Below are 22,620 nucleotides of genomic sequence, written 5' to 3' on the forward strand. Positions count from 1 at the left end.
CATTTTAACAGTGTGTGTAGACTTTTTATATCCACTGTATTAAATATTTCTGAATATTACATGAGGAGTAAGCCTCTAATTTTGCCACAGTGTCAATGAGTTATAATTCAGATGTTATCAATGCTTATTGTGTGTATGTGGCTTGATGGGCACCTTTTATGTACCATACGGTCAAGATGCTCCCACAACAGCTCAATAGCTTTGAGATCCATTGACTGCTGGCCACTCCATTATAGACCAAAAGCCAGCTGACTGTTTCTTCCCTAAATAGTTCTTACATACACTGAACAAAATCATAAACACAACACTTTTGTTTTTGCCCCCATTTATCATGAGCTGAACTCAAAGATCTAAGACTTTCTATATGTACACAAAAGGCCTATTTCTCTCAAATATTGCTCACAAATCTGTCTAAATCTGTGTTAGTGAGCACTTCTCCTTTGCAGAGATAATCCATCCACCTCACAGGTGTGGCACATCAAGATTCTGATTAGACAACATAATAATTGCACAGATGTGCCTTAGGCTGGCCACAATAAAAGGCCACACTAAAATGTGCAGTTTCACTGTATTGGGGGGGTCCGGGGGGTCCGAAAACCAGTCAGTATCTGGTGTGACCACCATTTGCCTCACGCAGTGCAACACATGTCCTTCGCATAGAGTTGATCAGGTTGTTGATTGTGGCCTGTGGAATGTTGGTCCACTCCTCTTCAATGGCTGTGTGAAGTTGCTGGATATTGGAAGGACATTAGTTACTCTAATGTCATTATCTTCTTGCTCAGTTGTGTGCCCGAGCCTCCCACTCCTCTTTCTATTTGAGTTTGAGCCAGTTTGCACTGTTCTGTGAAGGTAGTAGTAGACCGCATTGTACAAGATCTTCAGTTACTTCGCAGTTTCTTGCAAGGAATAGCCTTAATTTCTCAGAACAAGAATAGACTGATGAGTTTCAAAAGGAAGTATTTTGTCTCTGGTCATTTTGAACGGTAGTATGTGTCTCTTCACACTAGATGTAGTTTATTAATGGAATTGAGACAATTCCATTTTTTTTTACTATCAGTTTGCTAGTGTAATTTTACTGATGTGCTCACCCTGTAATTGTAATAGTTTTTGCGGTATAAAGATTATTTTGTTATGTCAAATTAAGCAATGGTGGGGAGGTTTGGGGCCCTATTCAGTTTGGACAGGCTGGCCTGTTACAGGAATTACAGAATGCATGCACATCCACACCGACACATGCAAAGACACGCATATACGTGTGGCGGTAAGTGTTGGTATAGGCTGGGTGTGTAATTGGGGGCCACCAAGTGTTGTATTGTTTTGTGTTCTTTTATAAGATAATTATTTCATTTTAAAAATAGAATAATTTCATAGGACACAGATTAATACATGGAGACATACAAACATTCCAACTTAGAATGTATCTTTGAAATATACAATAACATTATTCAGTGTTATAGCTGTACATTAATTTTGTACTGGCTATAATTTTTATAGCTAGTACATACATTTTTATAGCTAGTATATTAATTTTGTACTGCAGTTTTAATTTATATTTTAGTAATTTAGCATGCAGTCTTGTTCAGAGAGATTTACAAGAGCAAATAGGTTTAAATTAATTGCTCAAAGACAGAGATTCTCCATCAGGATTCGAGCTAGCAACCTTTTGATTACTGACTTAATACTCTAATCACTAAGCTACCTGATGCCTCCCTTATTGCCTCCCTTATTGATGTCTATTTCAAGTCAGAGTTTATCACCTAGTTTGGATCCTAAGCAACCTATGTTTTCACCCATATGTTTCAGCATAGCAGACACTGTGATGTTTTCTTTGTTGAAATATTCACTTTCTCTATTCATTACATTTTCCATTAGGCTTTTCAAAAATGTCATGGCATGAGATGATATAAGAGAAACATAACCTTTTCCTTCACAAAGAGGGTATTTCCTTGTGTAACAGCTTTGCTCCCTCCGCTCTCCAACCTCCCCATGAAGGGCTCAAACCAGTGATCCTCTGAACACCAGTGAAGCACCATTACCATCAGCTTTGGGTTCCCAGTGTGTGAAGTAACCGATTGAAATGCTATCAGTGCTGACTGCTAACTCACTAGCCATTTCACACCGATTACACTTGTAACTTGGAGTTAAGTTCATACTCTTAAGGCTGCTCTAGCTTTCACAGTGAAAGATATTATTTCCATTATTAAAAAATATGATTCTTTGGAGATATTAGAATAGTGAGAACATTTTAAAGACTGAGGCGGCCTCTTTATAAGATACCATTCCCTTCGGTGGCCCTATAAGCAACCTTCAAAGTGGTACAGGCAACAGGGCGTTAGAAATGTATTAACTTCTCTGGCAGAATTTATATTTTTTGTTATATTCTGTGATGGCAATTCCATTGAGTAGAACTATAGGAAGGTAAGACAGCGCACTAACACATTAGTTCAACACATTTCTATAACAATTCCAAAGGGTTGGAGAAGTTCGGGGTTCAAAATTGGAAAATATTCTTCCATCTTTTTTTGCTTAATATTCTTAAAAATATAGATTTTCATTTTATAAATAAGTTAATTTAATATATTTTTTGTCAGAAAGATTCCTTTGGTGTCACTGTAACATTTAATTTTAATATATATTTATAATGTTCATCAAGGTGTTTGTTACTGTAACTTGAAGTTATTTAAAGGATTTCATTTCTCATTTTATACTGTGAGGTCAATCAGAAAAGGACTGTATGTAAATGATTGTTTTCATTTTTCACTTGAGTTTATAGTTTTGTAGCTGTAGTGTGAGTGTGCATGAATGTGTGTATGCGTGCGTGTGCGTGCAAAACATAGCAAGCTAAATACAGTGGGGAGAACAAGTATTTGATACACTGCCGATTTTGCAGTTTTCCTACTTACAAAGCATGTCTGTAATTTTTATCATAGGTACACTTCAACTGTGAGAGATGGAATCTAAAACAAAAATCCAGAAAATCACATTGTATGATTTTTAAATAAAGAAAGTTGCATTTTATTGCATGACATAAGTATTTGATCACCTACCAACCAGTAAGAATTCCGGCTCTCACAGACCTGTTAGTTTTTCTTTAAGAAGCCCTCCTGGTCTACACTCATTACCTGTATTAACTGCACCTGTTTGAACTTGTTACCTGTATAAAATACACCTGTCCACACACTCAATCAAACAGACTCCAACCACTCCACAATGGCCAAGACCAGAGAGCAGTGTAAGGACATCAGGGATAAAATTGTAGACCTGCACAAGGCTGGGATGGGCTACAGGACAATAGGCAAGCAGCTTGGTGAGAAGGCAACAACTGTTGGTGCAATTATTAGAAATTTGAAGAAATTCAAGATGACGGTCAATCTCCCTCAGTCTGTGGCTCCATGCAAGATCTCACCTCGTGGAGCATCAATGATCATGAGGAAGGTGAGGGATCAGCCCAGAACTACATGGCAGGACCTGGTCAATGACCTGAAGAGAGCTGGGACCACAGTCTCAAAGAAAACCATTAGTAACACACTACGCCGTCATGGATTAAAATCCTGCAGCGCACGCAAGGTCCCCCCTGCTCAAGCCAGCACATGTCCAGGCCAGTCTGAAGTTTGCCAATGACCATATGGATGATCCAGCGGAGGAATGGGAGAAGGTCATGTGGTCTGATGAGACAAAAATAGAGCTTTTTGGTCTAAACTCCACTCGCCGTGTTTGGAGGAAGAAGAGGATGAGTACAACCCCAAGAACACCATCCCAACCGTGAAGCATGGAGGTGGAAACATCATTCTTTGGGGATGCTTTTCTGCAAAGGGGACAGGACGACTGCACCGTATTGAAGGGAGAATGGATGGGGCCATGTATCGCAAGATCTTGGGCAACAACCTCCTTCTTTCAGTAAGAGAATTGAAGATGGGTCGTGGCTGGGTCTTCCAGCATGACAATGACCCAAAAGAAACAGCCAGGGCAACTAAGGAGTGGCTCCGTAAGAAGCATCTCAAGGTCCTGGAATGGCCTAGCCAGTCTCCAGACCTGAACCCAATAGAAAATCTTTGGAGGGAGCTGAAAGTCTGTATTGCCCACCGACAGCCCCGAAACCTGAAGGATCTGGAGAAAGTATGGAGGAGTGGTCCAAAATCCCTGCTGCAGTGTGTGCAAACCTGGTCAAGATCTACAGGAAACGTATGATCTCTGTAATTGCAAACAAAGGTTTCTGTACCAAATATTAAGTTCTGCTTTTCTGATGTATCAAATACTTATGTCATGCAATAAAATGCTAATTAATTACTTTAAAAACATACAATGTGATTTTCTGGATTTTTGTTTTAGATTCTGTCACTCACAGTTGAAGAGTACCTATGATACATGCTTTGTAAGTGGGAATATCGTCAGTGAATCAAATACTTGTTCTCCCCACTGTACGTACATTTTGATCATTGCAATATAGAAGATTGGGGTATGTTGAGATTTTACATTACAAATACCTTTACATACGGCTCCTTATCAGTTTTAATTATTCATTCATTAAAAGTATGTTGTTTCATTGTGCCAATTCATAGGCAAGTTCACAGGCTTTTAAGCCCTGGTCCGCAATATTTTTATTTCTACACTAAGCTCAGAATCCATGTAATCAGATAATCAGATAAACAGACATGAAATGATGATCTATTTTTTAATATTTGTCTCATGAATAATCTGACCTACAAAGACATAACGTACTAACCACACATTCTGTACATTTTTGTAAGTTTAGATCAAAATCATGCTTTGTATTAGCTGTTTGCAGTTCCTAAAATCCAAGGAAAACAACATTAAGTGATCTGTCCGGTATTGTTCCATAGTGTTTTCACTGCATTTTCCTGCTTATCCCAGTTATGAATACTTAAAAAAATGAAGTTCATAAGGTTTTGTGGGGAGAATGTAAATCAGAAGGTTAGGTGCTCTCAAGGGGTTGATTTTGTTTAACATTCAACTATCAGATTTATGCTTGTTGGTGTTTTTTGTCATGAATCTTATTCTGGAGGCAAATATGCCCCCAATGCAGAAATGATGTCATTTTTAACCTCAATGTTGAGGGCTGAGCTTGCATTTCAAACAATCTGCATGTTCAGTGAGGACATTTAACTACAGTTAGTGCTTGTCCCTACTCTAAACTTAAACCTTAACCCAACCTTGTTTTGAAACCAAGACCATAACATTTACCCTTACATAACCCTCAGCAAAAATGGCAGATGTGGAGTTGCAATGTGTATTTTTGGACACAGAAATTGATTATATTTCTACATGTATTATAGAAGAACAACACATATGAGCTTAGTATACAGTGCTCTATACTATCAAAACCCAAACTATGAGCTTGTTTTACCCCAATGTCTTTATACTAAATATGAACAAACACAGCCTCAAGAGAGTTACTTCTATAAAAAAGAATGCTATAAATGTTTTATCATGGCTGGTGAGTCTTTTAATGAATAGTCGTATCTGAATACAGACAGCTCTGCCTTTGGCATGATCTGCCTCCAGAACAAGCTTAATGACAAAAACTCTACAGATTTTCCATGAATGCTTCTTGTAGGACACATCATTCTGTACTTATTTGTAATCAGGACATCCTTGTATACCTTGATGACAGGTTTATTTTTGAAATCTTTACAGCCTAAGTCCCCCATCTAGGATGCCTACTGCAATTCTAAAACTCCATATAGATCTTCCTATATGCTAGTTACCTTATTTTAAAGACCTCCAACTGAACCACAGAAAAATCAAAAAGCACCCCTTTTCACTTTCCTGTATTTCTTCTAGCACTGACTCTGCTGTTAGCTACTTTACTGATTAACCCTGAATTACTATTCAGCCTCCAGATTTTGACAGACTTTCTTGTGATATCTGTGGCCAAAAAAGCTTTTGCGGTACCATTTTTTGTTAATTACTTTAGATGAAAAAAAAGCAATAGTTATGTGATAATTTCTAGTACTATTGTGCTTTGCTTTTGAATTTCCTTTGTGTCTCATGGGAGCCAGTTAACTTCTGCAGTTAACTTCTGTTAGCTCACAAACTTGAGGATGTTGAGCTAATAAAACTAAGCCTTTTATGAAGAACAACATTTAAAGTTTTAAAAAAAACAATGAATTGTTTGCTTTGGTCACGGTCATCTGCTGCTGCTGTTACAAGGCTGATACCTGGTTTGTTGATATTAAATTACTTTGTCTCCCTAGCACAAAAACATTTGTTCCTTACTTTCATGTAAAATATTGGCAAATAAATAGTGTTGCACAGTTTTAAACAGTCGTGTTATCTGGTGATTGTGATGGATCCCACATTAATAATCTGTCAGCAACACCCTTCAACATTACATACTGCAAAGGCGGTATAAGTTTGTATGACTTATGTTTGGGTTGTTCTGTTTTCTGCCATGACAATGATCAATACTGAGAATCTTCTTTTGATTGAACCCTTTCATGTCATAAAAGTGGGAATTATAAAATTATGAGCTCTCACATGATATGTTCTGATTGCTTTATTTTGCAATGAATTATCCAATTGCAATTTGTGTGAATGTCCAAGCAAGCTATTTTAAAATTAATGTACTAACACTTGGTTGATGAAAGCGTCTGCTAAATTATTACAATGTAAATGTCAAATATGTTAATTCACTTAATAATAATTTAATTATGAACCCTTTTGCTGACCCTTTTGATCACCTGCTTCATGTGATGTGTTTATGCTTTTATGCTTTACCATATAGTTTTTCATGCTGCTGTCTGTGCCTAACAGTGTTGTCTCAAGTGCAATTGCTACAATGTTGTCTTGCTGCCATGTTGTGTTGCTACCATTTTCTTTTCTTGTCAAGTTGCAAGTTTCTAATGGTCATATGCATAGGGTACAATCCAAACAACTATCATTCTCAAATTGCATAATATATGTGACCCTGAGCCTTGGTACAATCCCCATTTGATGGACAGTAAGTGAATGCAAGCTTTGTGGCTGCCATTGTGTTGTTGTCAATAAGTTTCTCTTCACACATTGTTGAGGTTTCTCTATGTCGAGATACACTAAGTTCCACTTTTTTTTACTGTTGTGTTCATGTCTTCTGTCAGTGTTATCTACTCTATCCTACATTTACTTTTATAATCTTTGCCGTTTCTAAAATAAAGACCTTTTGCATCTTGTCAGATCTTTACTGTATATATGCATGTGATCTTAAAAGACTGGCCTGGGTAAGTTAGTAACTAAAATAAATCAGCTCTATGTCTCTCTTGGTCTCAGGGGCTGGTTTGAGTCCTTACACTAACCAGTGGCCTATTTATACATGAGAAACCAGATGTGAGCAGTCAGGAGTGTGAGGAAACATGATAATTGAACTAGAAAACTACCAGGATATTAAGCACCTAAAAATCAGAATTCCCACCATTGACTTGGTCTTGAGTATTTACACAATTTAACAGATGATTTAACACAACTTACAGTACCGAGCATGCATTTTTTCCCCCACTTTCACTGGAACAATGCTTGAATCAAAAAACACCACTGGTAAAACTGGGGGGAAAGAAATTGATTGGCGGAACTCAGAAGTCACAAATGTTTTTGCATTTCTACAATAGCAACTGAGCTACTCAGTTTTTTGGTTTTGTATTTCCACTTTCCATACAACAGTGTACGCCTCCATAAGCATTATTTGACAGGCAGAACAGTCATGTTCCTCCTACGAGGATTTTATGCATTCAACGCAATCACAAGCCATCTTACACAGGCCAACAAGCAATCTGATATATTAATGAATAAAATATACTGGTCTGCTTATTGTACTAGATCTGGCCTTAGGTTATTGCTATTGGTTGTATCTTAGCACTATTGTGAATGTCAAACTTAGACTTTTTTTTAAACAAGCAACTTTCTTTTGAAAATCTGTAGTTACAGCTCTAAATAGAATGTTATGTGGTAGTTTACCAAGTGTTCCTTATTCTCTTCTAATGGTAACATTACTCAAGATTGCAATGTAACTTACTATCGCTTGGTCCTAAACTAAAATGTTTAACACTTTTGTGAAATTTTTAAGACAATACACTCAGAGACTATTTTGGCATTTTACTCAATTATTTTTTTCAAAATATAAATTTCAAAATATAAACATCTTGAAACCTTAATAGATCGGTCTTCAAGCAATTGTCAGTAGTAAACCTAAGGCTTAAAATCAAATGGGTAACAATGAAATAAGACATTCAATATTGAATGTGAATGTTCTCATGCCACTAATCCATAAGCAAAGGAAGTTGGTAGTGTATATCTGTTTCTCATGTACAGTAGTAGACAGTCATTTACATCAACTGCTAGCACGACAACATTGATTGGATGGGGTTGCTATTGATCTGTAAGGATGTAGATTCTTATGCTTAATTCTAATTAACCAAGCCAAGCATTTGGAAACAAATTGTAATTGTTATAAGGACTCAGCTGACAAAGTTTTCACTGGGTAATATTCTGTCATCACTCAGAGACAAGCGAAGATAACCTCATAGATTGGTGCGAGCCATTACATTTCTGTTATTTCACAGAGAATACTGGTAGTGACTCTTTCCCCTTTCATTGTTTAGAAACCAAGAACTTGGTAGGAAATGGATTTGGATGAGAGTATCTGCGACTCATTTTAAATATGTCAGTCAGTACATTGATGTTACGAACGGCACACCAAAGAACATATTAAACAAGCACGTAGGAAAGTACAGTACCGAGCACCCAAAATTCTTTCAAGTATAGGCATCAGGTGCAAAAAAGAAAATACATGTATTATTTTGCAATGTGTTGCTTTGTTTCAGCCTCCAAAAATGTGCCATTAAATAAATCACTGTTGGATTTGTGTGGAATTGTTTTTTGTGTGCCAGCGGTTGCCGTTTTTGGTTGGAAACCCTTGTTTGTGTAAGGGTTATATGTGGCCATAGCAATTTTCCAGCATGGGATTTGAATGAAACACATTTTCAGTCACATTGGCTGTTGAATGTCATTCCAATGTCACAGGTCAGACAGTGAAAAGGCCAGGTGGTAGTGTATTTAATGAGAATTATACCTTTTTTATACCTATTTTCTCTTTCTCCTTAAAAATGTCATCCTTTCCTTAGGCCTCCATCTTACCCACTTTTACACTCTCCTATTGTTCCTTTCGTTGTCTACTTTCACCTCCTTCTCTTCTATCTTTCCTTCTCTCATCCACTTTCCAAGCAGTGTGCCGATTAATTAATAGCTGGCTAATTTAATTTCCCAAAAAGTAATAACTTGTTTAAGCATGAATAAAGACTGACAAGGCAAAGTTCTAATCTGCCCAAAGTTTAATTAGACTTGGCAAGGTTTTCACATAAGCAGACAGGGTCAGAGGGAGAGATGGAGGCAGTGGAAACAGTGTCAGGGTAAAGAGGAATAAGCAGTGGGAGGAGGGAGGCTATGTAGCTGTTCTGTAGCTCAGCTGTTAGAGCATGGTGTTTGCAATGCTAAGGTTATGGGTTCCATTCTCACTGGGGGCCAGTGCAGAAATATATGTATTTGCTATGGTTTGTATGCTTTAAATAACATTGTCTGAAATATGTTAAATATAATGTGTGGCACCATTGAGTGATGTTGGCCAGTATGTGAAGTGACACAGAGTGGGTTGGTTTTATCCTGGATATTCTAAAAGTCCAATAAAAAGGATGTTGTTCAGATCTAGATCAATGTCAACTCATCAGCCTCCACTGACTCAGGCACACATACACATCTGTCAACCTGGACCATCTGGATGAGAGTTACCCTGGCAGCGTTAAGGCAAGGTAGTGGTTTGTTATCAGTTGACTCAGAGTATTAGGGGGAGTGCTGGGGCTGCCTGTATTGTTTTTTCTCAGAGGGTGATCTTAGTGCATACCAGAGACAAGAGTGGCCTCAATCTAAATTAATGCACTGTCATCATGGACAGCAATGCTGACAGTTTGTGTGTGTGTTTGAAGTTTGTATTGGTCATAGGCAAAGGATACATGAGGCAAACCACTCAATGAAACTTACTTGCAGCTTACTGCTTGACAAAGAAATAATGCATGTTCACCCAAATGTATGCTATCATATAGTGAATAGGGATGTGTTCTTAACATTGACTGCTACTTATATGGAAAGAGTAAGGCAATTATATGGGAGCAGTTGGACTGCATAAGCAGTGCCACAGCCATTGTCATTACAGATTAATGGACCAATTGTCATTTAAAAAAGAAACTTAATTGACATTTTCCTATTCAGCATAGACAGGTTGCTGGCAAACTTATTCCCGGTTAAAATTTTAAATCACACATTTGGACTTAAACAAATTAAACAAATTATATATTTAATTTTTTGAAGAATGGTTTCTTTATTTGAGGTGAATTTCATTTATTTCCTCAGTGACATAAACTGAGGTGTGGAGTTATGGGAGGATAGGAATTCCCTTGTTGCATGAGTTACGTTAGCATATCTCATAGAAAGAGGCAAAGCCCAATATGTCTCCATTCTTTACCCTAGTCGACAGCCGAAAATGTCAGATACTCATCGTGAAATTATTTCCATTTTATTACACTGACATCTTGCCGAGCAGCAACTGTTGAATCTAATTAGTTTGGAAAGAGAATTGTGGAGGAATTAGAGGAGTGTATATAGGGTTGGTGAGAGGAGACCAGGAGACTTATCCTTGCAGAAGTCTGTAGAGGGGTCCCAGGGGTTAACCGAACCTCTGGAGTGAAGATAAGGCCGTTAGAGGAAGAGGGACACTCTACCTTAAAATGTCTCCAGTGTCTGTTAGAGCCTGTTGAATATGAAGTTTGTGTGATTAGAAGTTAACAGGGTATTATCAGTAGATCTTTTTTTCTCACAAAAAATGCTTTATAAAACATTGTGTTATGTTTAGGGTCTAAATTATGGTTAGACTTTAGGTTAGGCATTAAAGGTTTGTTTTTGAATTAGGAACAGTATATTTTCACATATACAGTGTGTGTGTGTGCATGGGTATGTATGGCATTGCAATACTTTTGACCTATTTAAGCACTTAGTACTTCTTGACTTTCACAATGAAATTAGTAACTTTCTTAAACGGGTTCAATTAGTACACCAAAACTGATGACCTCAAAAAAACATTTACTAACAACAAGAGATTACCTGAAGCCAAGTCTCATGCTACTTTTGATGATGTGAGTTGTAAATGGGGACTGATGATCTGCATGCCTAATAATGAAATGTCTTATTATCAAAGCCTATATTGATCTTAGCCTCGCAAAGCATACCAAGGACCTCCTCTTGCCTCACCCAACCATTTCCTTGCAGTGTGCCAATTAGTATAACCTTAAACAAGACCCAATTAAATTATACTTTTGATTGGGAGCAACATGATCCTCCGGCCCTTTACCAAATTATGCAGCTTGCTTGAGCAAATGTCCTAAACATAGGGGCATGACCCGATTGGCCATTTGTTTTTACTACATGTCTCAAGTGCTAGTTTCTTCTATCCTGTAATTACTTATGTAAGATTTGAAGGGAACCACAGTAAAAAAATATATAATAAGCCGACACCACAGATGAGTTTCTTGAATTTCCTTTTCGGAATGTTAGCTCAAGCTTCAATTCACTACATACAACCAGATGTACATACAGTGGGGAGTATTTGATACACTGCCAATTTAGCAGGTTTTCCTACTTGTCTGTAATTTTTCTCATAGGTACACTTCAACTGTGAGTGACGGAATCTAAAACAAAAATCCAGAAAATCACATTGTATGATTTTTAAATAATGAAGTTGCATTTTATTGCATGACATAAGTAATTTGATCACCTACCAACCGGTAAGAATTCCAGCTCTCACAGACCTGTTAGTTTTTCTTTAAGAAGCCCTCCTGTTCTACACTCATTGGCCCTCATTTATCAAAAGTACGTACACCAAATTTCCAGCGTACACCTGGCGTACACCCAAAACCACGGTGACTTTGAGATTTATCAATATGGATGTTGGCGTACAGCACTCTCAAATCCTACGCCAGCTCAGGAGGTGGTGTACGCACATTTTGAGTTAGTGCGGAAATAAGCATGTTGAGTTATATGTTCTCATCATTTATGTTATATTATGTTGTTTAATTATGATACTGACTGTTGTATACCCAAAATTGTGCAAGAGTTAATTGTGCGCATGTGTGAAGAGACAGGACTTTTATTTTGTAAAAAATGTAAGTAAAAAATGTGTAGCCGTATACTCAGCCCCTGCTGCTGTTCCCTCGTGCACTGATGTTATGCCAGTGCATTGAGATGTAAACTGAAAATAAAATAGTATTAATAGTTATATTTGGAGTGATCTTTGGTGGATGGATGACAACAACATATTGCACATGGACATGGCGGAGAGAAATGAAACCTTAATAGCGCAGAAAAGAAAATCCTAACGCACTGACAAACTAAAAGATGTGATATATTATGACCTACTGTAAAAAAAAAAACAACAACATAATTACAAACTTCAGTGTTTATTTTTGTGCAACATGGACTTCAAGGTTTCATTTGTGTGACTTTACCAAAGGATTTGACTTATATGTATTCCTTCAGATGCGAGTCTGTGCGCTTTACATGACGTTTCAGGGTTAGGCCCGGCAGTTGCGCATGGACTGGGTTCAGTAATAAAAGGCTTTGAATTACCAAAATATAATTCAGACTGACAAAATAATAAAAATGACATTCTTCTTCTTTTAGACAATAATAGAAATAATAATAATAACGACATTCTTCTTCTAAATAACAATAAACGTCATTGATAAAAATCATAAAATAATAAGACGAATATTACAAATTGTCATGCAGTTATTAATGTGAATGAATGGTACTCCACATCACATCATCATCTTTTATTCCGCTATTTAAACTGCCAAATGAAACAATTTTATTTCTTTCTACCTCCCTGGTGATCGTCTCAATCTCCACGTCAGAGAAGTTTCTCTTTTTTGCCGTCTTCCGTGTGTCCATGGCGTAAAATGAGGGCGTGGGGGAAGCGGAGACTTGAATATATAGGGGCGTGTTATTCTAATGACGATCGTTTTCAGCCGCGGCATTTATCAAGGGAAGGTATTGCGTACACCTGGATTTTAAAGGTACGCACAGTTTCATAAATCAGGCGATGAGAGGAGTGTAAGCAAAATCTTACGCCAACATATACGCCCGTTTCTACGCAATAATGATAAATGAGGGCCACTATCTGTATTAACTGCACCTGTTTGAACTCTTTACCTGTATAAAAGACACCTGTCCAACCTCTCCACAATGGCCAAGACCTGAGAGCTGTGTAAGGACATCGGGGATACAATTGTAGACCAGCACAAGGCTGGGATGGGCTACAGGACAATAGGCAAGCAGCTTGGTGAGAAGGCAACAACTGTTGGCGCAATTATTAGAAAATGGAAGAAGTTCAAGATGAGAGTTAATCTCCCTCGGTCTGGGGCTCCATGCAAGATCTCACCTCGTGGGGCATCAATGATCATGAGGAAGGTGAGGGATCAGCCCAGAACTACTCGGCAGGACCTGGTCAATGACCTGAAGAGAGCTGGGACCACAGTCTCAAAGAAAACCATTAGTAACACACTACGCCGTCATGGATTAAAATCCTGCAGCGCACGCAAGGTCCCCCCTGCTCAAGCCAGCACATGTCCAGGCCAGTCTGAAGTTTGCCAATGACCATATGGATGATCCAGCGGAGGAATGGGAGAAGGTCATGTGGTCTGATGAGACAAAAATAGAGCTTTTTGGTCTAAACTCCACTCGCCGTGTTTGGAGGAAGAAGAGGATGAGTACAACCCCATGAACACCATCCCAACCGTGAAGCATGGAGGTGGAAACATCATTCTTTGGGGATGCTTTTCTGCAAAGGGGACAGGACGACTGCACCGTATTGAAGGGAGAATGGATGGGGCCATGTATCGCAAGATCTTGGGCAACAACCTCCTTCTTTCAGTAAGAGAATTGAAGATGGGTCGTGGCTGGGTCTTCCAGCATGACAATGACCCAAAAGAAACAGCCAGGGTAACTAAGGAGTGGCTCCGTAAGAAGCATCTCAAGGTCCTGGAGTGGCCTAGCCAGTCTCCAGACCTGAACCCAATAGAAAATCTTTAGAGGGAGCTGAAAGTCCGTATTGCCCAGCGACAGCCCCGAAACCTGAAGGATCTGGAGAAGGTCTGTATGGAGGAGTGGTCCAAAATCCCTGCTGCAGTGTGTGCAAACCTGGTCAAGAACTTCAGTAAATGTATGATCTCTGTAATTGCTGCAAACAGGTTTTTGTACCAACTATTAAGTTCTGCTTTTCTGATGTAACAAATACTTATGTCATGCAATAAAATGCTAATTAATTACTTAAAAATCATACAATGTGATTTTCTGGATTTTTGTTTTAGATCTATGATAAGAATTACAGGGAAAACCTGCAAAATCGGCAGTGTATCAAATACTTGTTCTCCCCAGTGTTGAATCATGAAAATCTAGAGCTTTTCAAACATTAAAGCAAGTTATACTCTTCACATTAAGGGATGCCAAAAGTGTTAGAATAAATTCCAATGCATTTAAAAAGTAGGGATGCCCAAGGATAGTCGAATATTCGAATACCCGTGTATTCATTTTTTTACATATGTATTTTTTGGTTTAAAGAAATTGACCTGAACATTATTTTTATAAGTACTATTAAAATGCCAAAATACATAGGATGATATAACATTACATTTAAAAAGTTACCTTTAAATCATTTTGATCACATGTGCTCCTTCACACGTTTGTTGTTAGTCAAAGTGGTAGTGTGGTGGTCCAGTCAGTCACAATGAAGCAATATATAGCCTGCTATACTGCCTAGCCTACACCACTATACCGTAAGCGGATGAATGTTAAATAATTCAAGGGAATGTTGAATATATTTACTAAATTCATGTTACCTATGATTTTTTTTTATGCTAGGTGAAGTCAGGCTTTGGAATCTAAAGGTGTGCAGAAAACGGTGAGTTAAGCAAATAGCATACAGCTGGCTAGCTTGGCGAACTTGCTTTACTAGTCTCGTCCATCCAATAAACTCAATGTTGTGTTTATAAATATTTTGTCTTCTAGCCGAGTTTTGCGTGTCTACCACTCACTCTTTTCACCTCGAGTTTTACGTGTCTACCGCTCGTTCTTTTACCTGCGTAAAGTTGGCCCGCCACCCAACACAAAACCTTTGCAAAATAGGCTCAATCATTTGTGCTCCGTTTGAGCTGGTTTGTGTCGTAATCTTTTTTTTGTGCTACTATCATGTTATAGATATTAAATAATATTTTATAGGTCATTCTGAGGTCACTCAGTACCCAAACATCCTCGAAAATCAACGAACATAGACTCGTTTTTTTGTGCTTTGTTTGTGCCGGTTTGTGCCGTAAATATTTCCGTTTCTGCTGCTTCGGTATTTTATATATTAGACATTTAATTACTGGTGATGACGGCAGTCAGCCCCAAACATGCTCAAATTTGAGTCAAAATAGACTTGTTTGTGTGTGCTATGTTTGTGCTGTTAAGTATCATTTGTGCTGCTGTCATTTTTTAGATATTAAATAAAATGGTGTAGGTCATTCTGAGGTCACTCAGCCCCCAACATCCTCCAAAATCAACCAAAATAGTCTTGTTTGTTTGTACTTCATTTGTGCCGGTTTGTGCTGTTAAAATTTCCATTTATGCTGCTTCGGTATTTATATATTTGACATTTAATTTTAGGTTATGATGTCACTCAGCCCCCCAGCATGCTCCAAATTTAGTCAAAATAGGCTCATTCGTTTGTGCTTCATTTGTGCTGGTTTGTGCCATTAAAATGTGTTTGTGCTGCATCTGTGTTTTTAATATTAGACATTTGATAAGGGGTGAAGACGTCACCAGTCACTTAAATCCAAATTACTAAAAATAGGCTCAATCCTTAGTGGTCCATTTGTGCTGTTTTGTCCTGTTCAAATTTTAGTTTGTGCTGCTATAATTTTTTTGACATTAAAGAATATTTTACTGTTCATTTAAACAAACAATTTAGCATATTTGTAGCCCGGAATGATCTATAAAATATCCTTGGTCTAGGACTAATATAAAAAAAATGACAGCAGCACAAATAGTGCACAAACGATTAAAGGTATTTTACCTGTGTAAATGGTCCCCACCCAATGCAAAAATATAGCTTAATCATTTGTGCTGGTTTGTGCTGTTAAAAGTGTTTGTGCTGCTTTCATCTTTTAGATATTTTATAGGTCAAATTCAGTCAAAATAGGTTAAATCGTTTGTGCTTCGTTTGGGTTGGTAAAAGTTAGTGACGCAGATTGAGCACAAGTGCTCTTCAGATCCCCCCACAGATGTCCAATTGCATTCAGGTTTGGGCTCTGGCTGGGCCATTCCAAAATGTTAATCTTCTGGTGAAGCCATGCTTTTGTGAATTTGGATGTGTGCTTTGGGCCATTGTCGTGCAGAAAAATGAACTTCCTCTTCATCTTCAGCTTTCTAACAGACACCTTAAGGTTTTGTGCCAAAATTGCCTGGTATTTGGAACTGTTCATAATTCCCTCCACCCTTACTAAGGCCCTGGTTCCAGCTGAAGAAAAACAGCCTCAAAGCATGATGCTGCCACCACCATGCTTCACTGTCGGTATGGTGTTCAGCAGTGTTGTTTTTGCGCCAAACATACCTTTTGGAATTATGGCCAAAAAGTTCAACCTTGGTTTCATCAGACATTTTCCCACGTGCTTTTGGGGGACTTGATGTTTATTTTTGCAAACCTCAGCCGGGCTTGGATGTTTTCCTATGTAAGAAAAGGCTTCCGTCTTGCCACCCTACCCCATTCATATGAAGATTACGGGGAGATTGTCACATGTAGCACACAGCCAGTACTTGCCAGAAATTCCTTTAATGTTGCTGTAGGCTTCTTGTAAGCCTCCCTGACCAGTTTTCTTCTCGTCTTTTCATCAATTTTGGAGGGACGTCCAGTTCTTGGTAATGCCTCTGTTGTGCCATATTTTCTCCACTTGATGATGACTGTCTTCACTGTGTTCCAAGGTATATCTAATGCTTTGGGAATTATTTTGTACCCTTATCCTGACTGATAGCTTTCAAAAATGAGATCCCTCTGATGCTTTGGAAGCTCTTTGCAGACCATGGCTTTTGCTCTGAGATACAACTAAGAAAATGTCAGGAAACAGCTGAACTTTATTTGTGATTAATCAGAGTCACTTTAAATGATGGCAGGTGTGTAATGTGTGTAAACATGAGTTTGAACGTGATTGGTTAATTCTGAACACAGCCACATTGCCAGTTATAAGAGGGTGTGCACACTTATACAACCATGTTATTGTAATTGTATTGTTTTTATTTTTCATTTTTCACCCTCGAAGATTTCAGTTTGTTCACATTATAGGTCACATTAAAAGTGGAAAAAGTTGTGACATGATTTATCTTTGTCTCGTTCTTTTACATCACAAACACCTGGTATTTTAACATGGGTGTGTAGACATTTTATATCCACTGTATATAAAACACTGCATCAGCACAAACAAAACTTTTAACGGCACAAACCAGCACAAACAAAGGAGACCATTTTGGTTGAATTGTTGTTCCTGTTCATATTAACCTCAGAATGACCTACACTATTTTATTTAATATTTAAAAAATTACAGCAGCACAAGCAATTTTTTCTTTGGCACAAACAGAGCAAAAATGATTTAGCTTATTTTGCTTCCTAGAGAAATACAAAAATATCTGAAAATGTTTTTCTTTCAAAACATTCATAAACATACCTTTCTCTGGCTGCACCATCTCTGCTTTTTGATGTCCCTCTGTTGATCTGTCCAGGTTGTCCAAAATACAATGTTTCTCCCTTTCCATTCAATAACTGAGAAATCAGTGTGGTGTTGTAGCAATTATTATATACTTTAGTATTCTTAATTAAATGTTAGATATAAAAAATAAAACAACACATGACTTAACTGTGATGGTAATTTTATCGATCAGAACTCTTTTAGAAGGAAGTACAGAGACGAAGTTCTCTGGGCACATACTAACAGTTTTATTAATATTTGCAAATATGAGAGACGCGTCAAACGCTTACATACATAATCATCCGAGGAGTCTTTGACTCGATACATGTCATTTCAACAGTATATAAAGACAGAAAAGGGGTGTGGTAAGATGCTGGAAGATTTCTAAAAATCCTTTTTTTGTATTGGTCTTAAGTAATATTCAAATTTTCTGAGATACTGAATTTGGGTTTTTCATTAGTTGTCAGTTATAATCATCACAATTAAAACAAATAAACATTTGAAATATATCAGTCTGTGTGTAATTAATGAATATAATATACAAGTTTCACTTTTTGAATTGAATTACTGAAATGAATCAACTTTTTGATGATATTCTAATTGTATGACCAGCACCTGTAAGTATGACCTAGCAGCAATCGATAGTTATTGAATATCATAAATACATCTGTGCAATAAGCTTATGAATGGTGGCATAACACTACAACTACAGTCAGAATTAAGAACATTCACACAGAGCTATAAATATATTAAGAGGATAAAGCGATCATATATATAACACTGTACAACCTGCACGGTCAGCTGCCCCTTTCTGGTACCTGGGGACCTGGTTCTGGACAGCCTCGTCAGTGGCATCCCGGTTGGAAGGATTCTTCCTTATGGCTCCTGTAATACAGTAATCAAATATTGTACTTAAATGGTCTGACATGATTTTGATAATTGCATGAAATTCAAGACAAATAAAATGTTTCATGAAGACAACATGCGAGCGCAACTATAGTCTTGTTTTTACCTGATTGAAGAGAATGTCAAGCTGAGGGCACAGCTGGCTCTACAGTCAGATGTTTATCAGAAGCTAAAAAGCACAATGAAATGTCAATAGCTTAATAGTGAAATAAATAAAACTCCCATATACATGTAATTTCAGAAAGGCTATACAGTATTACATTTTAGTAAATGGCACACGTTCAGACAAATGCAGTTTAATGAAGACAAGATGATAGCGTAAATATAGTCTTGTTTTTACCTGATTGTAGAGCCAGCTGTGCCCTCAGCTCGACCTTCTCTTCAGTCACCAGCTTGATCTTCTCCAAATGTTCTGAAAGTAACATTTGGGGAAGATCTAAATATCTGGTTATTTTACAATCAGACCTCAAATCGCAGTGTCCGCCAACATTTTCATTCTTACCTTCATGTGCAGATCTAAAACTTCCCCCAACCACTGCCTTCTTGCCCTTAAAAATAAATTGAAATTGACAAAAAATATTAGAAGCAACATGCTTTAATAACAAGTTAAGCATTTGGGTTAAGTGAATTAACCCACACTTACTTATGTAGCAATCCTCTCCATGGTGGCTTGGAGTACCTCTCTGGTACCTTGGAGTACTGTGCTTGCACCATCCTAAAAATAAACATAAAAGTTGGTGAACAGGTAAATAGGGTGAAACCAAGTAAACATTACAGCAATTACAAGATCAACATGTAATTCACATACCTCCAAGGCTGTAATCCACAGGGTATTGTGGTGTAGATGTGGGTCCTTGGGGTGGTAGGGGCCCACACTGGAAAGATTTTCGCTCCTCTGGCTATACACATGGCTGGTCTCTCACGTGTCTAGGAAAAGTTAAGGTTTTGTAAGCATTTGCTCTGCAAATAATATTTTCTTTCCAAGGTTCAAATTGTTATTACATTTTCAAATTCACCTGCATGCTTGATGAGCTGTTGAACAAGGTGTTGAACAAGTTCTGGTAAACTTGTCGTAGCTGAAGGACTTCCTGCTGGTGATGCTGTGTGGTGGCCAGTAGCAAAGTCCTCCTTTGAGCCATAGGCTGGAACTACTGCCACACAGTCATCCTCCTCCGGGAACAAAACTACAGAAAACGTCATCACCTGAAAGCAATGTTTAGAAAAGTGGTTTAAAAAAACGGCAGCATAAGACATACACAGGCTAGCTAAGAACAATGTGGATACACAAAGACAGCTCAGTAATGGAATTGTAACAAGTGCAGGTTTAGCTAGTCTAGCTAAATTTTCTGCCAAGAGTTACGTTATCCACATGAAGTGGATAACGTTACAAAAAGAAACACTATTTAACTAACGTTACGTATCAGTTGATAAAAATTACAAGGAATAAGCACATATTATAACATTCTAACTTGTTGATACACTAGGAAACACGATTTAGACTAACGATGTTACCATACCTTTTCAACTGTTGATATGCAAAGAAATCATCCAAACTTGAGGATAAACGAAGAAATAAAAAATAGTAAGCAACCAAACTTGTGGACACACGAAGAAACAAAGGTTACTGTAGGTATTTCATCTCAGGCTAATGCTGTTTTTTTCAAGCTCAGTTTCTATAACTTGTTTTCCCGCCAATGGCTTGGAACTTGCGTTCAGCTTCTAGTGACTTTGACTAAAGAATTTTAATGTTAATAGAATATTGCAAACAGCCCTTGTTTAATACAAAACAGTCATTACGTTCTTACTCAGTAACCTAACCACTTAACGCTAGTTATTTATAATAGCGTAGAACAGAACCCACCATAGCTATGTAGGTGACTTGGCGTTCAATAATTTTCAGTCCGATGTCTAAACAAATCTTGATCTTCGTTTGTTTGTAGTAAAACAATGTCATAATCCACATGTTCTTTGTCTAATTCAGAGCATATAGCTTATACCATACACACTTTGAAAAAGAGTTGTTCCTGTTCCTGAACGAAAGAACCAAGTCACTAAAATGATCCTACTAGTTTTCACGGTACTACAGCGTGGGATTCCTAGCTTTAAAAATTTTGATTTTCTTGCCTTATGTGCAATTCACATTCGCTATAGCGCCATCTACAAAACACAGCAGTGTTTAAACACAGTAAACAACTGTCCCCCATGAAGCATTAGTCGAGGCTATAGGCGAGTAGTTTTGCCAGTACCATGCAGTGTAAAATGGCCGTTATTTCAGGAAAATATTATGGTAAGCAATGGTGAGAGATGGCTGTTTCTATGTGTTTACTGTACATATCTACACAAAGGTCCTTTACACAAGCAATAGTGCAAAAGTCAAAGTCTATATTATTTATAAACTACCAATGTTGACCAAAATTCTGTACACTAAGTTTAACAATATTAAAATAAAGTTAGTACAAATAATCAGTACAAGAATAAAAGGGGTACAATAGCATGTCTGCTGGAAGAAAATGGCAACACAAGCAGATACAGCAAATCACAGCGCACGCCCTCTCTTCGGTGGTGGAAAGCCATCTGAGATTCAAATTAGCTTATGCAAATTGAGTTCAAGAGAAGAGCAGCAAAACGCAGCAGAACGCTGGCGGGCCGCTATCAATTGCTCACTGGGAAGTAGCATTACGGAACCTTTCACAGTTGATGTACATCTTCAATAAATGTGTTAAAGCAATACTGTAGATTAACCTCTTTTTTGTAGTCAACAAGTTGTTTAAATCAGCAACAAGGTGTTAACCAATGTACAGGTTTGTATAACTACATACCGTTTTTGGAGTGTTATTCCCGCCAATGTATTCCTCCCCCAATGCAGCACAAAGACCACCTATTTGTTTTGCCTAGTGCAACATTTATTTTTAATGTAAAATAAAATCACCCTCAACTTTATATGCTTAAATTTTTGGTCCAAGTCAGCAATTTTATTATGTAGATCCCACACCATAGGCTATGGAAACGTGGTAAATGGCAATTAACAAATTATAAATACAAACCGAACCGAAAGTAAAGTATGTGCTAGTCTGTAGCTAAATGTTGAACTTTCAGATAAAGTATTATGTCTCCTTTCACAAAGACTGGTTTCTGTGCGTTGCAAACAAGCTGGAATGTTCTGCGGATGCAGCAGCTGTGGATTTTGTCGTATGATCTGTCTGAACTGTCTTGGAAATACATGGCCTCTAAAAAAGCGTTGTACGTCCCTCAGAGAAACTCCTAAAGATTAGTTCCCAGAAACTAATCGTAGTTTCGAAAATACATTCAATGGTCTGGTAAATTTGCAAACGTCTATATATGTTTTCCTAGGTTTATTTATCCATTGTGCATAATATTGTGACCGGTATTTAACTAAGTGCTGTAACTGGCTAGCTACATAGCTGTTACACGAGATGGATAGCTAAAGTACAACTTTCTGTTGAATCTTACTCACCTCAATCTGGAGTAGCGGAATTGCTTGGACTGCTTGAAATTGTTGGCTTGATTAGATATGACCAGAATATGTTGTCGACACTGTACTCAAAGGTATAATTATGGTGTGACTGACTTTGATGATATGAGACGTGTTTACAGGTAGTCGTGATCGAGATGACATAAATGGTTTCTATGGAACTTATGACAATGTAAAGTCAAACTTCTTAAGATGTGAATCCTGTTTATTTTTTCTGCTTATTGTTTAAAAGTGTGTAGCTGCTAACCATTCACTTCAAATTAATGTATAATTTGAGTTTTATTTGATATTCTTTAATGAGTGGTATGTATAACAGTAAATTACATAAGTCATAAACAGTCAGTCATGGATGTGTATAGGCTCCATACCTCTCAAGCTTCCCAGTGGGGGACGTTTTACCACAGATGGATATGG

At 37.6% G+C, this 22,620-nt stretch overlaps 1 protein-coding gene across 4 annotated transcripts in view; it reads left to right on the forward strand.

Moving 5' to 3' along the window:
• pcdh1b (protocadherin 1b) overlaps nt 1-22,620 on the forward strand; it is a 353,309-nt gene that overhangs the window by 321,915 nt on the left and 8,774 nt on the right. The window contains exon 6 of one of the 4 annotated variants that reach the window (XM_029119485.2): nt 14,953-14,992. The exons of the other annotated variants lie outside the window; for them this stretch is intronic. Coding sequence (XP_028975318.1) covers nt 14,953-14,992 — 40 coding nt within the window. The remainder of the gene's footprint in view (nt 1-14,952; nt 14,993-22,620) is intronic. 4 annotated transcript variants of the gene reach the window in all.

Source organism: Esox lucius, chromosome 4 (genome assembly GCF_011004845.1).
Source record: "Esox lucius isolate fEsoLuc1 chromosome 4, fEsoLuc1.pri, whole genome shotgun sequence".
Taxonomy (NCBI): Eukaryota; Metazoa; Chordata; class Actinopteri; order Esociformes; family Esocidae; genus Esox; species Esox lucius.